Here is a 21,157-nt window from a genome sequence, read left to right on the forward strand (position 1 = left end):
TGTTCTTAGAAGCTGACCAAGAAAGGCAGAAATAAATTTTGTGGTGGAAAGGACACATGCTTAAACTTCAGTATTTCTGAGTCTCAGTCCCTCACAACGTACACCCTGGACGCTACAGGGAGAGAAGAGGTAAAACAGAGCCTCTTACCCTGGAGAGGTGAAACAGACCTTTTTCTAAATGAATTCTCACACTGATTCAGAACTGCAGAAGAGCAGCTAGTATTTTATGCACACATTTTTAGTAACTTGACCGACCTGTAAGTATTAAAAGTAACTTTTATTAAAAATAAGAATAAATTCTCTTTATAAATACAATCATTACTGTGTACACAATCCTCTTCAATACACACACTGTGGTATTCAAAATCAGCGGCATTTATATAAAATACAATATTAGTTTTTAGTTGCATAATTTTATACCCACATACATTATTTTGCAGATCTAAAAAGGTCTGAATTATTTTGGTTTTTTTTCAAAGGACAGAGCGGTATTTACAAGCAAACATGATCCAAACAGCACATGCAGATTCAGGGTATGTAAACACTCGTACACGAACTGCAAGTCGCACTTGGTCTCCCCTACAACAGATTATTTCTTCACAAAAAGGAGACCTATTTGACAAAAAGAAAAACAAGAGTAACAGATGTTACTAAGCTATTATTAAAATGTTCAATTACATATGTGCAGTTATTTCGAATGTGACTAACAGTCAAATAATAATGAGTGTCATAAGTCTGTCATTACAAGTAATAATATTGTTCTATAGTGCAGGGGCTGTTGCCTTGGAGGAAAACAAGGCCATCACTGATCATTTTTAACCAGTGCAGATAAATTAATTAACTCCTCGTTCTTTAATTTAACCCATGAAAAGTCTATCATCACTGAACTCACCAATGTAACATAAAAGCTCTATACCCCATGACCCATTACATATACTACACAACTCTTCTTCCAGTTCTCATTTAAGGAAATTAATTTTCTGTAAATGTCACTACAAAAAAAACCGAGTTGCAATTCATAATTAAGTATTACTATTTGGTTTTAACATATATATCTTTATATTTAAACTTACCGAAGACATGTGGCAAATGCTCTCCTGGCATTTCTGTATACAAAATGGATAGGAAACCCTTTAAATGTATGACCATCAGGTACCGCTCTTCTTACAGCATCTTGAAACTCTTCATTTCCTGCAGAAATGCTTGTTGTACGTTCGAGCTCATAGGCTGCTAATGCTGGTGACAACAGATAGGATAGATGGTCATCCCAAACAGTAGAAAGGCCAAGATCCTGTGAGGCAAGTCACAGAATGATGACAACCGTGCAGAATGAACATTAAGATATTAATAAGCTTGTATACTGTATAGATTTAAATAAATCCATGACAAATCTTTAATTTGTAATTAATGGAAGGGAATCCACGAAGCAGTAAGATTTGTATATTGATTCACACACCAACCAGAAGAATCAAACACCATCAACAAAATAGCAAACATTTACCAAGAAATGAAGTTAGACTACTAGACTAAAACAAGACCAGCAGAGTTGAAACTGTATGTTTTAACTACAGTATCTCTGCATAAAATTTAAGAAGATAGTGCATAAATACACAGCAAAAATATGGGAAAGATCAACTAAGATTCACCTCACATTTTTCTAATGTCTCTCATGGAAACCCACTTTTGAAAAAACAATGCACAACAGCTCCCCAAAACACATACACATGTACATGCATCTTCCTCATACCATCCCACAAGTGCAAAGAAGTAGAAAAGTCTACCTCGTATGTATTCAACATCGCATGAGATTCATACTCTGAGCATTACTTGCCACCCCAAAGGTTGAGCATTGTGTGGCGAGATAAAAACAAAAAACCCCTTTAAAACCAGACATAGGCTAACAGGGATTTAAAATATCATCTTCTTCATACCCAGCACAGGAAAAGTAATTTCTGGAACATTACGTCTTGTAAAAGCCCTGATAAACGACAAAACTAACTTCTAGAAATGCCTTCTGATTTTGTAAAGCAATCAGAGTAAGATCATGAAACCTGAAAGCCTGCTTTTGCTTAGAGAGCAAAAACATTTGTGATTGATAGGCAAAGCCCACTGACAACCAAATTTGATCTTCCTGGCTTTTACAGACCACTCACAGGTAGCCTGCAGGTGCCAGTAAGCTGAAGATCACAGACCCAGAATGAGAGGCAAAGGCAGGGCGGGGGGAAGAGCCCACACATGAGGCTACAGAATCACCACAGCAACTAGTAAGTATGACGCCTAAACTAGCTCAGTACAGTCTTTCCAAACAGTTTTTCAGTTATTTCACGTTTCACATACTGCATTTCTGCAAAAGCTGATGGAAAACACACTGCAAAGATATGAGTATGTGAACTAACAAATGGCTATCCAAAACAAGTATACAGTAAAAACATGCAGCTTTATTACTGCAACAGATCAATGACAATCTTTAAACAGTATTACCTTTCTGTGTTCAGAGACCAGTATTCTCAGCTGCAATTCTACCTCGTTGCTTGTTACTGCAGCATCTATTGCAGAAGCACACAGAGGAGGAAAAGGCGGAACTGAAGATGATGTTCCAGGGGAACATACAGATTTTATTGCTTCTCCACTCATGGGTTTCCATTTAGATTCATCATGCAGGTCAAACACACAGACCTCCACAGCATCAGAGGGCTGACAATTTCCCAGGAATTTTTGATGGTTGAAGAGACAACCTATCGTGCGATAAGGATACAGTGGCTTGGGTTGTTCAACTAGTGGAGGGTCATCAGGGTTGATAGGTCTGTGGATGTACCTAATCAAAAACATTCAATTTCTTATTAATACACCTTATTTCAAGGCAAGGTAGAAATAGTTAGATGGGACAGATATAAGCCATTTCTCCTTTTAAAAATGTAAGCCAAATTTGTTAACTTTCTTTTTCTCCCCAAAATGGCATTCATTCATTTACGGAAAAGTAATTATACCCATTTTGGAGGCATAACATACAATGAAATAATACACCACTTTTTTCTTTAAATCTAGAAAAATAAGCTAACTAATCAAGCAGACATTCAACAGCAATTAAATTTTGCCACTATAACAATATACCCATCAGTTTCCCCACTATTCATCACATTTGGAGAAATACATCTTCAAATACTAATCATAGGATACACAAAAAGTGGCAAACCAGAATTGCTTATTTTCAACACTGAATATTAATTAGCACTTTTCACAAAGCCAAAAGTTTTATATTCAAGTATATAGCGCCACTGTGCTTCTACCAATGCAACTTGAAGCTATGTATTACAAAAATTACATCTCCAAAAGTAATACTTCTAATAGCACTAGGAAGTACAATGGGATGGATCACAGTGCTGAATATCATCAGTAAAGAGGAAGTTCTCTTCATTGAAGTTTGGAGCACTTTTTTTATTTTTATATAAAAATTGGGACTTGAGTACCATTCTAGGCACTTGAGCAATAGGACACACAGAATAATAAGAAGGGAAAGATTTTTTAAAAAACAGGTTCTAGAAGCTTTGCAGTACAGAACAGCTACCTATGCCCCTCTAAAATCACTCAAGTGAGAGAAAAACTCAGAGAACTTGCAGAGATTTCTGCACGGGAAAAACATAATGTAACACTGATTTCACAGATGAAGTAAGGAAAAAAATATGGGTTCCTGTGCTGGTTTTGCCTGGGATAGAGTTAAATTTCTTCATAGTAGCTAGTATGGGGCTATGTTTTGGATTTGTGCTGGAAACAGTGTTGATAACACAGGGATGTCTTCGTTACTGCTGAGCAGGGCTTACACAGAGTCAAGGCCTTTTCTACTCCTCACACCACCCCACCAGCGAGTAGGCTGGGTGTACACAAGAAGCTGGGAGGGGACACAGCCAGGACAGCTGACCCCAACTGACCAAAGAGATATTCCATACCATATGACGTCATGCTCAGCATATAAAGCTGAGGGAAGGAGAAGGAAGGGGGGACATTCGGAGTGATGGCGTTTTGCCTTTCCAAGTAACCGTTCCCTGTGATGAAGCCCTGCTTTCCTGGAGAGGGCTGAACACCTGCCTGCCGATGGAAAGCAGTGAATGAATTCCTTCTTTTGCTTTGCTTGCGTGCATGGCTTTTGCTTTCCCTATTAAACTGTCTTTATCTCAACCCACGAGTTTCCTCACTTTTACTCTTCCGATTCTCTCCCCTATCCCACTGTGGGGGGAGTGAGCAAGCGGCTCTGTGGGGCTTAGTTGCCAGCTGGGGTTTAAACCACACCAGTTCCTAAACCATCATGTCAGATTTCATCTCCTCCTTTACAAATGATGGCAGCGATAGCATCAATGGCAATCAGCTGCCATAAGACACAAAAGAGTTGCTATACTGTATTAAAGCTACTGAAAACTATATTACAAACTGTTGAAATATTTCACCTTACACTGAACCAGTTATTTTCCAAACAGCAGCAGTACACAGAAAAAAAAGATTCAAAGAAATTTGTCTTTGATTACCTGAGTTAAATGACAGGGTGTAAGGATAAAAAAACAAAAAAGCAACAACAAAAATAGCCCGTGCAAACCTCAATATACATTGCTCAGTTTTCTTATATTCCTTTTACTCACCTATGTCCTGTTAAGCTCTCCCAAAAAGTAATTGTTCCATCAGTTCCACAAGTCATTACCCAAGTGTGGGGGACTCCTTTTGCTTTTGTTCCAACACACACAAAGGCTTCCAATCCAAACCCGAGAAGAAGACTGCACAGAAGGTTAGCATGATCTTCACAGTCACCCTAGGCAGTAAATATTAGTAAGATGGTTTGAGTATCACGTATGAATAAAATCTTAAAGAAAGAAAACAGTGATATTTCTCTAATCATAATTTACTATGTCATGTTTCCCTCCTGTTTACCTAAAGCACATACAAGAAGCCCAGATTTTAAGGTTTAAACTTGACAAGTTTTAGTTTTCTGTAATAGAAAAAAATTGTTTAAAAATAGTAGTATGTTCTAATGATAGACTATTTATTTTTTTTTATTCAAATATACTGTATGATTAATACTGGAAAACATTTCTTATGATTATAAAGATACCTTCAAGTAAACCAAAACCAGAATCTATTGACCCGTAAAGACAAAACTAACATTCCAATTAAAAGCCAAAATGTACATAAGGCAAATACCTGAGGTAATATTAGAAATTACACAGTATTTTCACACAGTTAGGAAATTTAATCAGTTAATAAAATGTAATTCTATTGTAATTTTACTGTCTTGAACACGTTGTCAAAGTTCAGAAATTAAAAACGGTAAAACAAACGCCCCCACAGATCTAACTGTGTAACAACTGAAAGTCATGTGTAGGAAAAAAAAGTTTCCTTCATAAATTTATTGCTACCATTGATAATTCACAGAAATCAATTTCTGAATGTGATGTGTAATATTCTTTTTATCTTAAGTTCTTCACAAATGTTAGCTATAAAGTAAGAAAAAAATTCCTCATGCAATGACACCTTCATAATACAAACCATAACATTCAGAAGTAGAACAGTACGGCTCTTTAGTCAAATGCTATTCAGAATGCTGAAAATGTAAAATTCAGTGTTCTTGGATGTATCTGCTCATTACACAGGTAACACAATCTTCCCCTGCCTAATTTACAAGGGAAATATCCAGAAAAGTAGGTTTAAACAAGTTTCTGGTGAACCTGTGTTCATTGCATAACGCCACACCACTTTCCACACAAAAATTAGTAACGGTCCAGCAGGCGTCTCAGGGGCTAAATTCAGCTATTTTCTATACAGTTTTCCACTTCTGCCTTGGAGGAAATCCTTGCTCTGTGCCTCCAAACACAACGGTCCTCAAACTCAAACTCGGGATCACCACCTCCATCTGAAAGCCAGTGGGTAGCCAGTGGTGCCTTTATATGGTACCTATGCATGATGTGATATTCAGAGATAACAGGTAATGTCTGTTCTGTGTGGTCTTTGAGACAGGTCTAAAAATTGGGATACAGCTCCTGCTGCCAAGAAGAACAGATCTTTTTAATACAAACACATCAGTGAGATTGTTTTTGAACGCAGAAGCATCTCGGTGGCAATGAAAGGCATCGACCACTCCGAAGAGGTATTAAAAGGGATCACTTACTTTTATTCATACAACAGAAGAGCTATAATCCAAAACTGTGGAGAAGAATTAAGAGGTGGCCTAATGAGTACCAGCTGATTCAAGAGCAGAAACAGGTGAAGGGAATTGCGAGCAGACATGTGATTGTTGCCGGAAGGAAGATATAAGAGAGGCCACGGAGAGAGGTGCAATGGAGAGAGAGATGGTAGGGCTGCCCTGTTATGATAAAGGCTGTGCATGTATGCCACAACAAATGGTGCCTGAACAGGGACTGAAAGAAGAAAACCTGAAGAAAGAAGGTCTTGAAGGAAGGAAATAGAAATATCCGGTGGCGAGCCCCGCTGAACTGCAAAAGCTGTTGAAAAGAAACAGGAAAAAAGCCGTTGAAAGGAAATGGGATAGAAGCCGTTGAAAGGAAACGGGATAAAAGAAAAAAGCCGTTGAAAGGAAATGGGATAAAAGAAAAAAGCCGTTGAAAGGAAATGGGATAAAAGAAAAAAGCCGTTGAAAGGAAATGGGATAAAAGAAAAAAAGCCATTGAAAGGAAATGGGATAGAAGCCGTTGAAAGGAAATGGGATAAAAGAAAAAAGCTGTTGAAAGGAAACGGGATAAAAGAAAAAAAGCCGTTGAAAGGAAACGGGATAAAAGAAAAAAGCCGCTGAAAGGAAACGGATACAGAGGTGAGCAGCCGCGGGGAAGTTATATGAACTTTATACACTAGTCATGGGGCAGTCGGCATCTCAGTAGAAGAACTGCAGACGAGGAAAACTTTGCAATTAGAAGTTCTAGAAGGAATATTGTGTGTATGCAGCTCTGCAGAAGTTGTGTCCTGCAGAGCAGGTGTTGCAAAACGTGACTGATTCAGCAATTCTGGAGGGAAAATCAAAAAAGATTCATTTGAACTTGCGCCAACAGCGGACGAAGCTTTACAGCGACAGAGGCTAAAGACACTTTTTTCGGTCTTCCATTGTGAAACCAGCACCATTTGTTCCCACCCTCCCCCCCCCAAGAAGATCTGCTGCAGGGATTCGTACCCCCCCACACACATATCAGTGATGTTCTAGAGGAAAGTGAACTGTGTGATGGAGAATAGGAAAAAGAATTAGAAATGTTAAGTTTGTCTACCATATGAGGTGATTAAGGAGGTATGTAAATCAATAAAATAATATGGGTCACAGGTTTCATTTGAATATGAATTTGTTCTAATGAATGTAATGGACAATTTGGCAATTGAGAACAAAAAAGGGGAAGATGTGGAGAAGAATTCTGGATGCTACAAAACCATAAACAAAAAAGGGGGAGATGTGGAGAAGAATTAAGAGGTGGCCTAATGAGTATCAGCTGATTCAAGAGCAGAAACAGGTGAAGGGAATTAGAATCATATTATTAAGGTTGGAAAAGACCTCTAAGATCATCATGTCCAACTGTCAACCCAACACACCATGCCCACTACACCATGTCCTTAAGGGCCTCATCTACACGTCTTTTAAATACCTCCAGGGATGGTGACTGAACCACTTCCCTGGGCAGCCTGTTCCAAGGCCTGACCACTCTTACAGTAAAGAAATTTCTCCTAATGTCCAATCTAAACCTCCCTTGGCGCAACTTGAGGCCATTTCCTCTCATCCTATCGCTAGTTACTTGGCAGAAGAGACCAACACCCACCTTGCTACAACCTCCTTTCAGGTCTCCCCTCAGCCTCCTCTTCTCCAGACTAAACAACCCCAATTCCCTCAGCCGCTCCTCATTAAGACTTGTGCTCCAGGCCCTTCACCAGCTTCCTTGCCCTCCTCTGGACACGCTCCAGCACCTCAATGTCCTCCTTGTAGTGAGGGGCCCAAAACTGAACAGAGTATTCGAGGTGCGGCCTCACCAGTGCTGAGTACAGGGGAACAATCACTTCCCTACTCCTGCTGGCCACACTATTTCTGATACAGGCCAGGATGCCGTTGGCCTTCTTGGCCTCCTGGGCACACTGCCGACTCATGTTCAGCCGGCTGTCAACCAGCACCCCCAGGTCCTTTTCCTCTGGGCAGCTTTCCAGCCACTCTTCCCCAAGCCTGTAGCGTTGCCTGGGGTTGTTGTGGCCAAAGTGCAGGACCCGGCACTTGGCCTTGTTGAACCTCATACAGTTGGCCTCGGCCCATCGATCCAGCCTGTCCAGGTCCCTCTGCAGAGCCTTCCTACCCTCGAGCAGATCAACACCTCCCACCCAGCTTGGTGTCGTCTGCAAACTGACTGAGGGAGCACTCGATCCCCTCGTCCAGATCATTGATAAAGACACGGAACAGGACCGGCCCCAGTACTGAGCCCTTGGGAACACGGCTCGTGACCAGCCGCCAACTGGATTTAACTCCGTTCACCACAACTGTCTGGGCCCGGCCATCCAGCCAGTTTTTTACCCAGCGAAGAGTGTACCTGTCTAGGCCGTGAGCCGCCAGCTTCTCTAGGAGAATGCTGTGGGAGACAGTGTCAAAGGCTTTACTGAAGTCCAGGTAGACCACATCCACAGCCTTTCCCTCATCCACTAGGTTGGTCACCTGGTCATAGAAGGAGATCAGGTTGGTCAAGCAGGACCTGCCTTCCATGAACCCGTGCTAGCTGGGCCTGATCTCCCGGTTGTCCCGGACGTGGCTCGTGAGCGCCCTCAAGATGAACCGCTCCATGATCTTCCCCAGCACCGAGGTCAGGCTGACCAGCCTGTAGTTCCCCGGATCCTCCTTCGGGCCCTTCTTGTAGATGGGCGTCACATTGGCAAGCCTCCAGTCATCTGGGACCTCCCCAGTTAACCAGGACTGCTGGTAAATGATGGAGAGCGGCTCGGCAAGCTCCTCTGCCAGCTCCCTCAGTACCCTCGGGTGGATCCCATCTGGCCCCATAGACTTGTAAACGTCCAGGTGGCGTAGCAGGTCATTAACTTCTTCCTCTTGGATTATGGGGAGTTTATCCTGCTCGTCGTCCCTGTCTTCCAGCTTAGGGGGCTGAGTACCCTGAGGATAACTGCTCTGACTATTAAAGACTGAGGGAAAGAAGGCATTAAGTACCTCAGCCTTATCCTCGTCCTCAGTGGCAACGTTCCCCCCCGCATCCAATAGAGGATGGAGATTCTCCTTGGCTCTCCTTTTCTCATTAACATACTTATAAAAGCATTTTGTGTTGTCTCTCACGACAGTGGCCAGGTTGAGTTCTAGCTGGGCTTTTGCCTTTCTAATTTCCTCTCTGCACGACCTAACGAGATCCCTGTACTCTTCCTGAGTTGCCTGCCCCTTCTTCCAAAGGTGATAAACTCTCCTTTTTTTCCCAAGTCCCAGCCAGAGCTCCCCATTCAGCCAGGCCGGTCGCCTTCCCCGCCCGTTCTTCTTGCGGCACATGGGGACAGCCCGCTCCTGCGCCTTTAAGACTTCCTTCTTGAAGAACGTCCAGCCTTCCTGGACCCCTTTGCCCTTCAGGACTGTCTCCCAAGGGACCCTCTCGACCAGTGTCCTGAGCAGGCCAAAGTCCGCCCTCCGGAAGTCCATGGTAGCGGTTTTGCTGGCCCCCCTCTTTACTTCACTAAGTATCGAGAATTCTACCATTTCATGGTCGCTAAGCCCAAGCTGGCCTCCGACCACCACATCTCCCACCAGTCCTTCTCAGTTTGTGAACAGCAGGTCAAGCGACGCACCTCCCCTAGTGGGCTCGCTTACCAGCTGCGTCAGGAAGTTATCCTCCACACACTCCAGGAACCTCCTCGACTGTTTCCTCTCTGCCATGTTGTATTTCCAGCAGACGTCCGGAAAGTTGAAGTCCCCCACGAGAACAAGGGCTAGCGACTGGGAGACTTCTGCCAGCCTCTTGTAGAATATTTCGTCTGCCTCCTCATCCTGGCCAGGTGGTCTATAACAGACTCCCAGCAGGATATCTGCCTTGTTGGCCTTCCCCTTCATCCTTACCCACAAGCACTCGACCTCATCATCACTATCATTGAGCTCTAGACAGTCGAAGCACTCCCTAACATACAGGGTTACCCCACCGCCTCTCCTTCCTCGCCTATCCCTTCTGAAGAGCTTATAGCCATCCATTGCAGCACTCCAATTGTGAGACTCATCCCACCATGTTTCCGTGATGGCAATTAAGTCATAGCTACCCCGCTGCACAATGGCTTCCAGCTCCTCCCGTTTGCCGCCCATGCTGCGTGCATTGGTATAGATGCACTTGAGCTGGGCTGCCGATTTCTCCCCCAACATTGGCATGCCGTCCCTAGGCTCTTCTCTAGTGAGCCAGATTTTATCCCCTTCCCCCTTCGAATCTAGTTTAAAGCTAGAATTGTGAGCAGACACGTGATTGTTGCCGGAAGGAAGATACAAGAGAGGCCACAGAGAGAGACAAGGGAGAGAGGCGCAATGGAGAGAGAGATGGTAGGGCTGCCCTGTTACGATAAAGGCTGTGCATGTATGCCACAACAAAAACGAGTTACAATTTGTTTCATTTATTATAGTCATATGACACAAGTGTCAGATCACTGAGAACTAGGCTGAAACTTTTAGTGAAAATCCCTATCTTGCAAAAAATGAATGCAAATACTGTGAATATATTTTAGCCCATGTGAAAAAAAACAGTTTTTCAAAAGAGACTTTTCCAACTCTTCCTGGATTAGTCCAGAAGTTAAATTAGTTGCCTGCACACTAGGAGGGATTCTTTGAATAATTACATGGGATCTTGGAAAAGCAAATGAAGAAAAGCAAGCTCATTGTCAAACAGATGTATTGACAAATAGACCCCACCAAGAGCAGTAAAGAAAGTCTGCTCCAAAGCCTTCTTGTCTACTATTTAACATCTGTTTCTCTTTAAAAAGATCTTAAACAAGTTATTGTAACAGAATTCTCCAAATTTTATTTAATCCATCTATTTGCAGCCTGTTTTAAATTACTGACTTCAGTTAGAATATGATACCAACTCTATCGTGTCACACAAAGACCATTTTCACATACCTTGTTTCTACATAAAAAAGCAAGAAGGGTGCACCACTGTTCTTGTTTCCCACCACCTCCTCCGATGACAGGAGCTCTTTCATAACCCAGGACACTGACAAATCGCGCTGCTTGTCTAGGAGTATCTAGTAACCGGCCTGCTCGAAGTGGTCTGACATATGAACATACTGGATGGTTTACTCCATTTTCATCCTGAACATACAAAATGTGTTTATTTGCCAGTCACGCAAATGTACAAAAGATTCATCTTAACTTAAACCGTCTTTTTTGCTACGGGATTTATTCTCCCTGAAATAAATATCACTGAAAAATATTAAGACACAAAAATCCTTCTAGAATTAAGACACAAGACCATTAAGGCAATTAAGGCAATTTGTTTAGAGGGACTTTACAGTTAGATTTTTCCGCTGGCTCTGTCACCAGTAGGACATTCTAGATTAAAAGTTCAAAAACCTGGAGCAATACAGGTTGAACTTAATTTTCATAAATGGATGAGGAACTGTTCATGCTTCATCCACTGTCAATTTCCATATTATCATCAAACAAAAAAACCCCAAACAAACAAAAAAACCACGAGCCACCAAACACCCCACATCCAACCAAAAAAAAACCCAAATCAAACAAAAAAAAACCCAAAACCACACACCCACCAAAACTTACAACAAACCCCCAAACCCCTCCCCTAACCACTAAGCACTCAGCAGCTGATTTTAGAGTTTAAAAGGTTTCTATTTGCTTCTGAATTTGAATACTCTTTACCTCTTGTCATAACACCAAAAACCAATAAAATTTACTCACAATGATGTCACTAGATATATAAATATTACGAGAGTAGTAATACTAAGAATTTTTAATTTCTTGGAAAAATGAAAAGATGACTGGAAAAAGGTACGTTTTATTATGTGCTGCTGGGAAATATTATGATTATCAACTATTAAAACTATTTCAAGCAGTATAAAACTCTTCCTCACTGGGCTAAACTGGTACTTTTATGTTTGTGTATTTAAAAAGGGATCAAAGCCTTTTAAATGTCTGGAGCTTCAGGAAATCATGGTCTTGTATTTTTTACTGTAGTCACATATTGCCCCCATAAAGGTTTCGTCATGCTTTTCCAGCCAGTTGGTGCAAGAAAAGCATCGTTTACTTGAAGCTAACTGGAATCTTGTTGGAAATTATTTCACAGATAGAAAGCAAGCAAAAAAATTGCAGGAAGAATTCATTATTTATTTAATATAGTTTTATATATGTAATGCTTCTGCATTACACCTACGAAACTGCCTGATAACTAAATTACCAAACAATTCTGATAATCCCGCTTCTGTTCCCAAAAATGAGAAAGGCCATTAAAAGCAGCTTTACCAACATTTGCTATGGCCACCGGGAGAATCAAGATAAGCTCTCTATAGGTACTGAACTAGCAGGAGGCCTAGTTCCTATAGTGTTCTGAGGGCTGCCAGTTTCTATCCTGTTCTGTAACAAAGAACTTAGTCCTCTAATCCTATCCACAAACCCTTCCCCCCAACCTTCTTCCCAACGCTACTGTAGCTTTGTGGGTGCAGAAAGTGGAATACCATTAATTCACACATTCCTTTATTCTCAAAATAGTACAAGTCCCATTTTTACCTCACATCCCCAGCCAAGTTCTAGAATTCCCTACTTAATTATATATCTTGTTTCTCTATAAACCCTGCCTTGAAAACCTTAAGCCTTTGTATTGGGTCTGGGTGGGATAGAGTTAAGCACCCTATGGTGCTTTGTTTTAGATTTGTGACCAAAACAGTGTTGATAACACACCAACATTTTAGCTATTGCTGAGCAGTGCTGGCACAGTGTCAAGGCCTTCTGTTTCTCATTCTGCCCTCACATGGAGGAAGTTCAGGGTGGACAAGAGGCTGGTAGGGGACACAGCCGGGACAGCTGACCTGAACTGACCAAAGGAATATTCCATGCCATATAGCATCACGTTCAGCGATAGAACACGGGGGCATGGAGAACAGACTTTTTCTAAACTAGTCCCTGCTTGCAGACTCGCTGGGCATCAGCCTGCTGATAGGAGGTGGTGAATGATTGTCTTTGCATCACTTTTTCCCGCCCTCTTCCTTTCTCTCCTTCATTTATTAAACAGTCTTCATCTTGAGCCATGAGTTTTTCCTCACTTTTGCCCTTCCCATTCTCTCCTCCATTCCCCAGGGGTGGTGTGAGAGTGTGACTGGGAGGGGGCTCAGCTGCTGGCTGCGATCAACCCACCACACCCTTATTTGGAAATTCACATCACTACTGAACACTCACGGTACAGCCAGAATGGAAGCTGTTACTTTACTGAAAAGAAAGAGTAGGCAGGGATCGCTTCAGGAAGTTACTTAGAGATCATAAACTACTGTTCATTATCTGTGATAGGAAAATTGCTACCATGCAAGACAAATTCATGGCACTAAAAATGCAAAGAATCATACCATTCCTTTTACTGAGGGACAGTTACCAAGGAGCAACTGATGCACAGTAATTTATTAGCCTACAATAATTATGTCTGTAGCCAGCATGCGATATTAACCAGACATATTGATTTACAAACCACACAGAGCTCAAATATTGTGTGGATCTGTTCTAATAGATCTAAGTCCATTTTTTATAACTGTTTTATGTGGTATAAAACTTGTTTGAAATAGTTTGCACAGATCACTGAAGTCTTTGCCATTTGTGAGTGTTCAAGGAAAAGACTAGACAGGCTTTTTTATCACCTCGCGCATCAGAAGTGGTCGGAGCAACCTTTCTTTCTGCATCATGTTATTGAGCTTCAATACACATACAGAAGTTTAATCATTACAAAATTCGGTTTTTGCATGGTACACCACATGTAGCCCTGACCTGAATGTAACCACATCGTAACTCTATACAGATTCTATATACACATAAACTTCAAAATATATCTAAAAATAAAAAGATAACTTAAAGAAAGGATTGGTCTATTTGGAAAATTTACAAACCTGTGCAAAAATCTTTACTAGCCTTACGTTGTGTGTAGGCCTTATCTGTAGGTACTCTCTCCACCACTGTTTAGCATATACAAGAAATAATCGTTCTTTTTCTGCTGTTTTCTGACGTTCCAAAGCAAACTGCAGGTAAGAAAAACATAACTAATCACACACACATTAATTCCAAAGAGGAAAAAAACCCTGTAATCAATAAGTACATCAACACCAAATCGGGTCTATGTAAAATAAAGCTTAATATTTAAAGTGTGCTACGCAAATGCTGAAGAACAGTATTTTTAAATGAAAATCCAATGAACAAAAACCTCAAGTTACATTTCTTGTTTGTAGACTCATATATCAAGCTTGACTGAAGTAGTGTTCATCTCAAGTGATGCATTTCTCTACAGAAGGATTGCTCAGCTTTTGATGTGCAGAATAATATCTGCATGTACCTTCAGGCCAACATTTACTGGCTTTCCAGGCAGAATAGCTGACTTGAAACTACTATTTCAAACGGGAGAGAGAGCCAGAAAACATATACTACCTGAAGAAAATTAGCTATATTGCATCTTTCTTATTTTTCTTCTTAAAGTTTTGATACAAGTAAGTAGAAAAACTACTAAAGTAATATTTCAGATGAAGTAATGTTCAGTATAAACAAAGTAGTTTTAAAAAAGGTAATTATATTTAAATTTAATGGGGGACAAAAAGTATTGAACATCCAAAAACCCACAGCCCTCAGTAAGTAATTCTACACTGAGCTTCCCTCCCCCCGCCAATAAAAGAATAAGTTAGTCCTCCCCGAAATTACTTACTTGAGTATTAGTTATTTCTGGAGACAGTGTCTTATTAAGCTGTGGATACATTTCCAGTCTGATGTTTAAAACACCAACAGAAACCTTTGATTCTGTACCTTTAAACCAAAATAAATTTTGATCAGTTCTCTCAAATTCATTTTACTTAGGACATTTCAGCCAGGCAGAAGCAAATAATTAAAATAAATATTTTAGCTATATAATCACAAAAAATAACTAAACTTCTTTAAATATATGCAAAACAAGCATCTTTATTTAAATTTCAAACTCAAATGAGGCTGTAAGAAAGCATAATCTGGCCAAAAAAGCAGACATCTAGAGCTGAGATAATTATCCAAGCCCCTCTTTGCAGCCAGTACCGGGATGTATGAGATGAACGGCATTCTAAAAATGTCTAGAATAGGCATTTAAAACGGAGTAGGAGTAAAAGTGCCTATTCCTACTGACTACACGGGTAGCTCAAATGTAAGTATTTGGAAATAAGTGAAGTTCATCTTCCCCAAGATACAGTTTATTATGACGGACCCAGAGTGCCATACAAATAGAGTAATCAACTTAAAACAGAACAAAACAGAACAAACAAAAAAACCCAAACAAAACCCCAAACAAACGAACCACAAAACCCCACAAACCTAATGTCGCTGCATAATGCTGAAAATTTAGAATTACCTAAAGAAAAAGCAGCATTACAAAACAATAGAGAGATGGGATTATAAGCAATACAAACAACAGCAGCTTCACATTGTGTCCTGGTTTCGGCTGGGATAGAGCTAAATTTTTTCCTAGTGCTGTAGATTTAGTATAAGAAAAATGTTGATAACACACTGATGTTTTCAGTTGTTGCTAAGTACCCTGCTCGTCAAGGACTTTTCAGCTTCCCATGCTCTGTCAGGTGCACAAGAAGTTGGCAGGGAGCATAGCCAGGACAGCTGACCCAACTGGCCAACAGGGTATTCCATACCATATGACATCATGCTCAGTATATAAATAGGAGGCGTGATCCAGGAAATAGCAATAATTTTTTGGGTATCGGTCGTTGGGTGGTGAGCAACTGCACTGTGCATCACTCATTTTATATATTCTATCATTACTATTATCATTATTATTATTATCATTATTACTATTATTCTCTTCCTTTTCTGTTCTGTTAAACTGTCTTTATCTCAATTCATGAATTTTACTTTTCTTTTTCTGATTCTCTCCCCCGTCCCACTGTGTGTGGGGGGGTGGTAAGCGCGTGGCTGTGTGGTGTTTGGCTGCCTACCGGGTTAAACCACAACACATAGTAATCTGTTTATTTATCTGAGGTGGCAGCATGCTTTCATGTTCTTGATACGTTTTGTACAATGACAAGACTTCAGAAGAGGAGAAAAAGCACTGGATTTACTGGACTGATACTTTATTACATGGAAAAAAGCTAATGATAATTAGATTTAACTCCTCTCATCACCCATTTGAGTATTAAACTCAACTTATTTGTTACGCATTTCCAAGTCATTATAAACAAAACCCTCTCCATTTGAGAGACTATCCAAACCCATATTGCTTACTGAAGTTTTGGCAATAGTCAGCATTTTCAGAAGGAAATGAAGCTAACAAACATATTAGCAAATGAGCTTACTAGATTTGTGTTCACTGGATAAAACACTGCACCATATCAATAAAAAAAAAGCAGGCAATAGTGATAACAATCAGGAATAACTTACGTAGTATCTTCAAAATATTTTGAAGGTATAATTTAATCTCTTTTGAAACTATCAAGAACTCCTCACCTACCTAACAAGTGGATAAACTGTGATAAAGAATACTCAAACGACTCATCAGCTACTACTTGACCAAACTCTGGGATAGGTAGCATAGGAAGTCATGATAGATTGATTCTAGATCTAATCTTTATCCACTAAATCATAATATCCTAAAAACTTAGATTGGAACTCCTAAAAAGGGGAGTGAGGACAAGTGATACACAAAAATACACATGCATACTAAATGCTAAGCACCTAAACAAAGCTGTTCAGCCATTCTGTCAGACAACATGCTTCCAGCTACTGGAATAAATAGTAGCACAGCAGAGATCACTTTCTCCAGCAGTTGCTACTTTGCTATGACAGGGACACAAGCTAGATTTTACTCTTCAACGCACTGGTCTGATACATTCCTGGAGATGAATTGGTTGATTTTTGTTTGGTTTGGTATTGATCACTTATCCAAATTTTGCAGAAAATCAGTAGCAAGAGTTCCCAGACACGGGGACCATTAATACACATGGTATAATGTATTATATACATTATTATATATACTATTATTGTATACATAATGTATTTTTAGTATTTTGGTAACAGAAAAATCTGGCCATTAGTCTCCTACACATTTTCTAAGGATACCTTATGGTAATTTATGAGTTGAACTAAAATTAAACTACATCATATATACTGCTTTAAGCTTATAAGCAAGCTCAGTACCCAACATTTTAAGTCATCTTTACAGCATTATTATTTATCCTTACCTACACCCAGGAGTTCAACAGCAACATTTGTTATGCCATTCTCTGCAGCCAAGACAGATCGCCACTCCAAGAAATAGGATGCTACTAGTGTTGTCTCACCAAATGTGTCTGTTTTGATCAGAACCATATGCACTGGATCACATACAGATAACAGAGTGGTTGCATCCGCCATTTTACTTCCATCACCTGCCATTATTAAACCAAGATAAGATAGCAAGAATATTATTATCCCAAGTCCCCCTCAAAATTAAAAGTAGTATGCACTTACATTCATTGCATACATTGCATTTTAAGAAAAATCTTGCATCCAGAAGTGTAAGCAATGATCCCATCTTAAAATCAAACTCAGTTTAGGATAGAGCTACAGAAAGATTACAGTTAATTTGCAGAAAAGATAAAAAGACTCCTATAGTTGAGTACTCCAACGTAACTGGTTCAACTGCACAAGAATTAAAATAGAATTAGCATTTAAGAAAATAAAGAATATTAAAGCACCATTAAGTAAAAGCAATTGAAAAATATTCTATCAATAAGTTGGAATGTGTCAGGTCAACTTACTATACATCACTATTTAGGAAACAACTTTCTCTGTAGTTAAGCTTGACCCTATGATATAAACCGCTCCACGAGCAGCTGAATTAACAAAGTCTAGTTTATTTTGAATTTGTGGTATGTCCACTCCCTTCCCCAAGTCCAGCTGCAATAACCTTGGCTTTCTCTCTGTTCCCTGATAATCCATAAGGTACCCTGGATTTCTGCAGGATTCAGACAATATCTAGAAGTCTTTTCATAACATACTTGGCTCCTACCATGTTCCCTGGCTACCAACAGAAGAATAGTAATACAGGCTGTGGATGACTGACTCTTCTGCAGGTGTTTGCCAACTGGTAGGCAAACTGAACTCACCCTGAAGTTTTTCCTTCCATATGACGACAAATTTACATTTCCCTTCTTCACTTGTCAGCACAAAGTTCACGAAAATCACAGCCACCTTAATATCTCTTACCATCTCTGAGACTATCATCTCACTGTCAATTATGGATAAAGTTGGTCAAATTCAAAAGTTATTTCAGAGTAGAAAAGAAGAAGCAAGAGTAGAGAAAGATCTACAAGTGGCATTACCTAATATAGTAATCAGTTTCCTCAAAAATAGGAAAGAAAGCCACTAAATAACATCAAACATATTTCACAATAACTCTGAAGTCAGAAAAAAAACCCAATAGCATCAACTTTAAGCCCACAATATTCCTTACCTAGGCTATCCTTGTGTACTTCAAGTAAAAAGCCATCATGAAAATCTGGCTCACATGCACAGGGGACAGGTTTAGAACGGAAGCGCTGATTTCGAAAATGTAAACACAGAGTGAAGGTGGAACAGATTTGGCCAGGCAAAGGCTCCGGTTCCTGAAGATGTTCCAGAAAAGCTTTTCCACCCAAAACCTGAAGGTAAAGATACCTCCGTGTTGGGTCAATGTTAGCTGTAAAGCGTAGCAATAAAAATGAAGAGACTACAAACAGATCTTAGGAAGCATGTTAAATATCAGTTAACCAACAGAAGACTAGAAAAAAAGAAACTTTTTTGGAACAAGTGTTTAGGAGAAAGTGATTATAAAATGTATGGAAATTATATATATATATATATATAAAAAAATGTAAAATAAATGAAATTTTTAAAAAAAGTCACATTTTATGCGACACTAATTTCTGCTGCTTACATGAATTTACTTCCTGTAGATAAGCAGGAAAAACATCCACCTTTATGCCAGTTCATACTGGATTACTAATTCAAGAGTTCAAAAATCATAGACTTCAAATTTCTCTCAAAACTATGATCCAAATATTAAAATAAACAAGCAACATACTTTTTTTCAAAACTGGTGGTTCTCTGTCAACAAAATGTGTTGATGGTTTTGGAGCTGAAGTCCTCTCCTTTTCATTCACATCCTGTAATTACAGTTAAGACTTTTTAAGGCATCAAGGTATGCAACACTGCTCTTACTGCAGTCTTCTAAAAATTAAAGAATCCTCCATTTCAGCTGAATGCCATTCCTCAGGTATGCTCCCTCCTAGTACTTGAGATGTAACAAAACTGAACGAATACGTTCACTGTAGTATTACCATTAAACCAATTTTAGCATATGCATTAAGTTGTTAGGCTCCTAATATGTCACAAATCAGTAAAGCCATTACAAACCTTTAGAAGTAGTGAGTTTTCACTTTGTCAAAACACCAGGTCAGTAAGAAGAATAAGCAAAAATATTTTCACACTTCAAAAGCTACTTACAGTTACAAATTTAAGTTCCTTCATAACATCATCAATGATTCCTCGTTGTCTTAAGGCTTTTATCAGATCTTCTGTGGATAACTGCTGATGCTCAGGCGCTAACTCTTCACGTATAGTCTCAGCAAGAACTTCTCTTATCCTGCCATGGACATCCATCTGAAAGAAAATTCACTATATGCTACAAATACAAGCTCGTTAAATGGTAGCAGCTATGACTAAGCAGTCACTCTATAAGACTAAAGGTATTCTCCTAGGAACACAGAAACAACTACACCAAAGTATCAATCCTCTCTGAACTAATCAAAGGAGTCACTATCTCACCAAAGCAGTTCTGCAAGTTAAAAAAATCATTAGCATACCAAACCTGAGCATTTTCACTGCTCTTGACAGCACCCCCTGCTTTGAACTTCCCTCCTCACAAAAAGGTCCGCAAGTCCATCAATTATAAAATGGTCACTGTTTCAATTTCTTGTCTCCCTCAAAATTTAAACTTAGGATAATAGTTTCTTATTTTTAAGGGAAAAAGCACACCTTTATATACTTGTAGATAATGCACAGAAGTAGGAAATCTCCATTGCAAGTTTCCCCTACGCTCAAAGGGAAGTCAGAGAATTTCTATCCTTCATCTCAGCGGTGAAACTGCATGGATTTGTAAAATTGTTTCTCACACAGGAAGCATGTTAAGGTCACAGCCACTGGGACTTGAAATACTTCACATATACGAGTTTTGTATTTATTTCCCCGCCAGTCCAAGGTCCAGCCCAAGAACTTCGCTCAAAAAGCATCAAGCCCCAATCTCAGGGTGCTGACCCCGCCGCTCAGCCACCAGTGCCTCAGGCCTCGCCCCCGCGGCTCCCCCCTCGGCCGACACTGCTGCTGTCCTCTCCCTGCCCCGAATGGGGCAGCGACACAGAGTGAGAGAGCAGCAGCGGGGCTGGGGGGCGGCCAGGCCGGCAGGGGCCTCAGCTCCATCTCTCCGTAGCCCAGGAAAGAGGAAATGAGGGTGAGGAGTGGAGGCGGTAGGAGACGGCGAGGAGGAGGCCGCAAGCCAAGACCGCGAACCGCCGCTGGCCCTCCTGGAAGGGGGCGCAAACGCCAGTAAGGCAAAACGGCGCCTGGAAACCGTCTGAAGCGGCTGAAGTAGGAAAAGCAAAGCAGGGCGAGGGAGCGGGTACGGAGCGAGCACGCTGCATGCCCTACCACCACCTCAGCGGGTATTGCTGTCACCAAGGGCCGGGGGTCTGCATCACCGACACGGGAAGCGCCAAAGCCGGCCAGCCCAGCCCCCTTCCCCGGGGCTTCCCCTGGCAGGAGAAGTCGCTCTGCCGCCCTACCGCGGAGACGCCCCCACCTTGACCAGCTGCTGGTGGATGATCTGTTTCAGCTCGGAGGCTTTCTCCGGCGGCAGCGACATGGCGGCAGCGCAGGAGAGAGGCCGCCGCGGGAGGAGCGGGAGGGAGGGGGCCAGGGGACCGTGGGCGA

General features: G+C 40.7%; 1 protein-coding gene across 4 annotated transcripts; it reads right to left on the bottom strand.

Moving 5' to 3' along the window:
• Positions 1-258: 258 nt before the first annotated feature.
• On the bottom strand, positions 259-21,133 carry CEP76 (centrosomal protein 76). 4 transcript variants are annotated; one of them, XR_012672384.1, is made up of 12 exons: positions 21,027-21,133; positions 19,676-19,831; positions 19,254-19,335; positions 18,645-18,869; positions 17,392-17,577; positions 14,886-14,983; positions 14,083-14,211; positions 11,099-11,290; positions 4,629-4,795; positions 2,482-2,815; positions 1,074-1,236; positions 259-612 (listed from the first exon to the last, which is right to left on the bottom strand). XR_012672384.1 is itself a non-coding variant. In XM_075142134.1 (12 exons), exons 1-12 carry the CDS (start codon positions 21,087-21,089, stop codon positions 474-476), a joined length of 1,989 nt encoding a protein of 662 aa, XP_074998235.1. In that variant the 5' UTR covers positions 21,090-21,133; the 3' UTR covers positions 259-473. The 4 variants fall into 4 exon arrangements, 3 of the variants coding, with proteins under 3 accessions (XP_074998235.1, XP_074998237.1, XP_074998238.1); XM_075142134.1 differs by having other exon boundaries at positions 1,074-1,291; XM_075142136.1 differs by lacking the exon at positions 21,027-21,133 and adding an exon at positions 20,207-20,832 and having other exon boundaries at positions 1,074-1,291.
• Between the last annotated feature and the right edge of the window lie 24 nt (positions 21,134-21,157).

Source organism: Calonectris borealis, chromosome 2 (assembly GCF_964195595.1).
Source record: "Calonectris borealis chromosome 2, bCalBor7.hap1.2, whole genome shotgun sequence".
Taxonomy (NCBI): domain Eukaryota; kingdom Metazoa; phylum Chordata; class Aves; order Procellariiformes; family Procellariidae; genus Calonectris; species Calonectris borealis.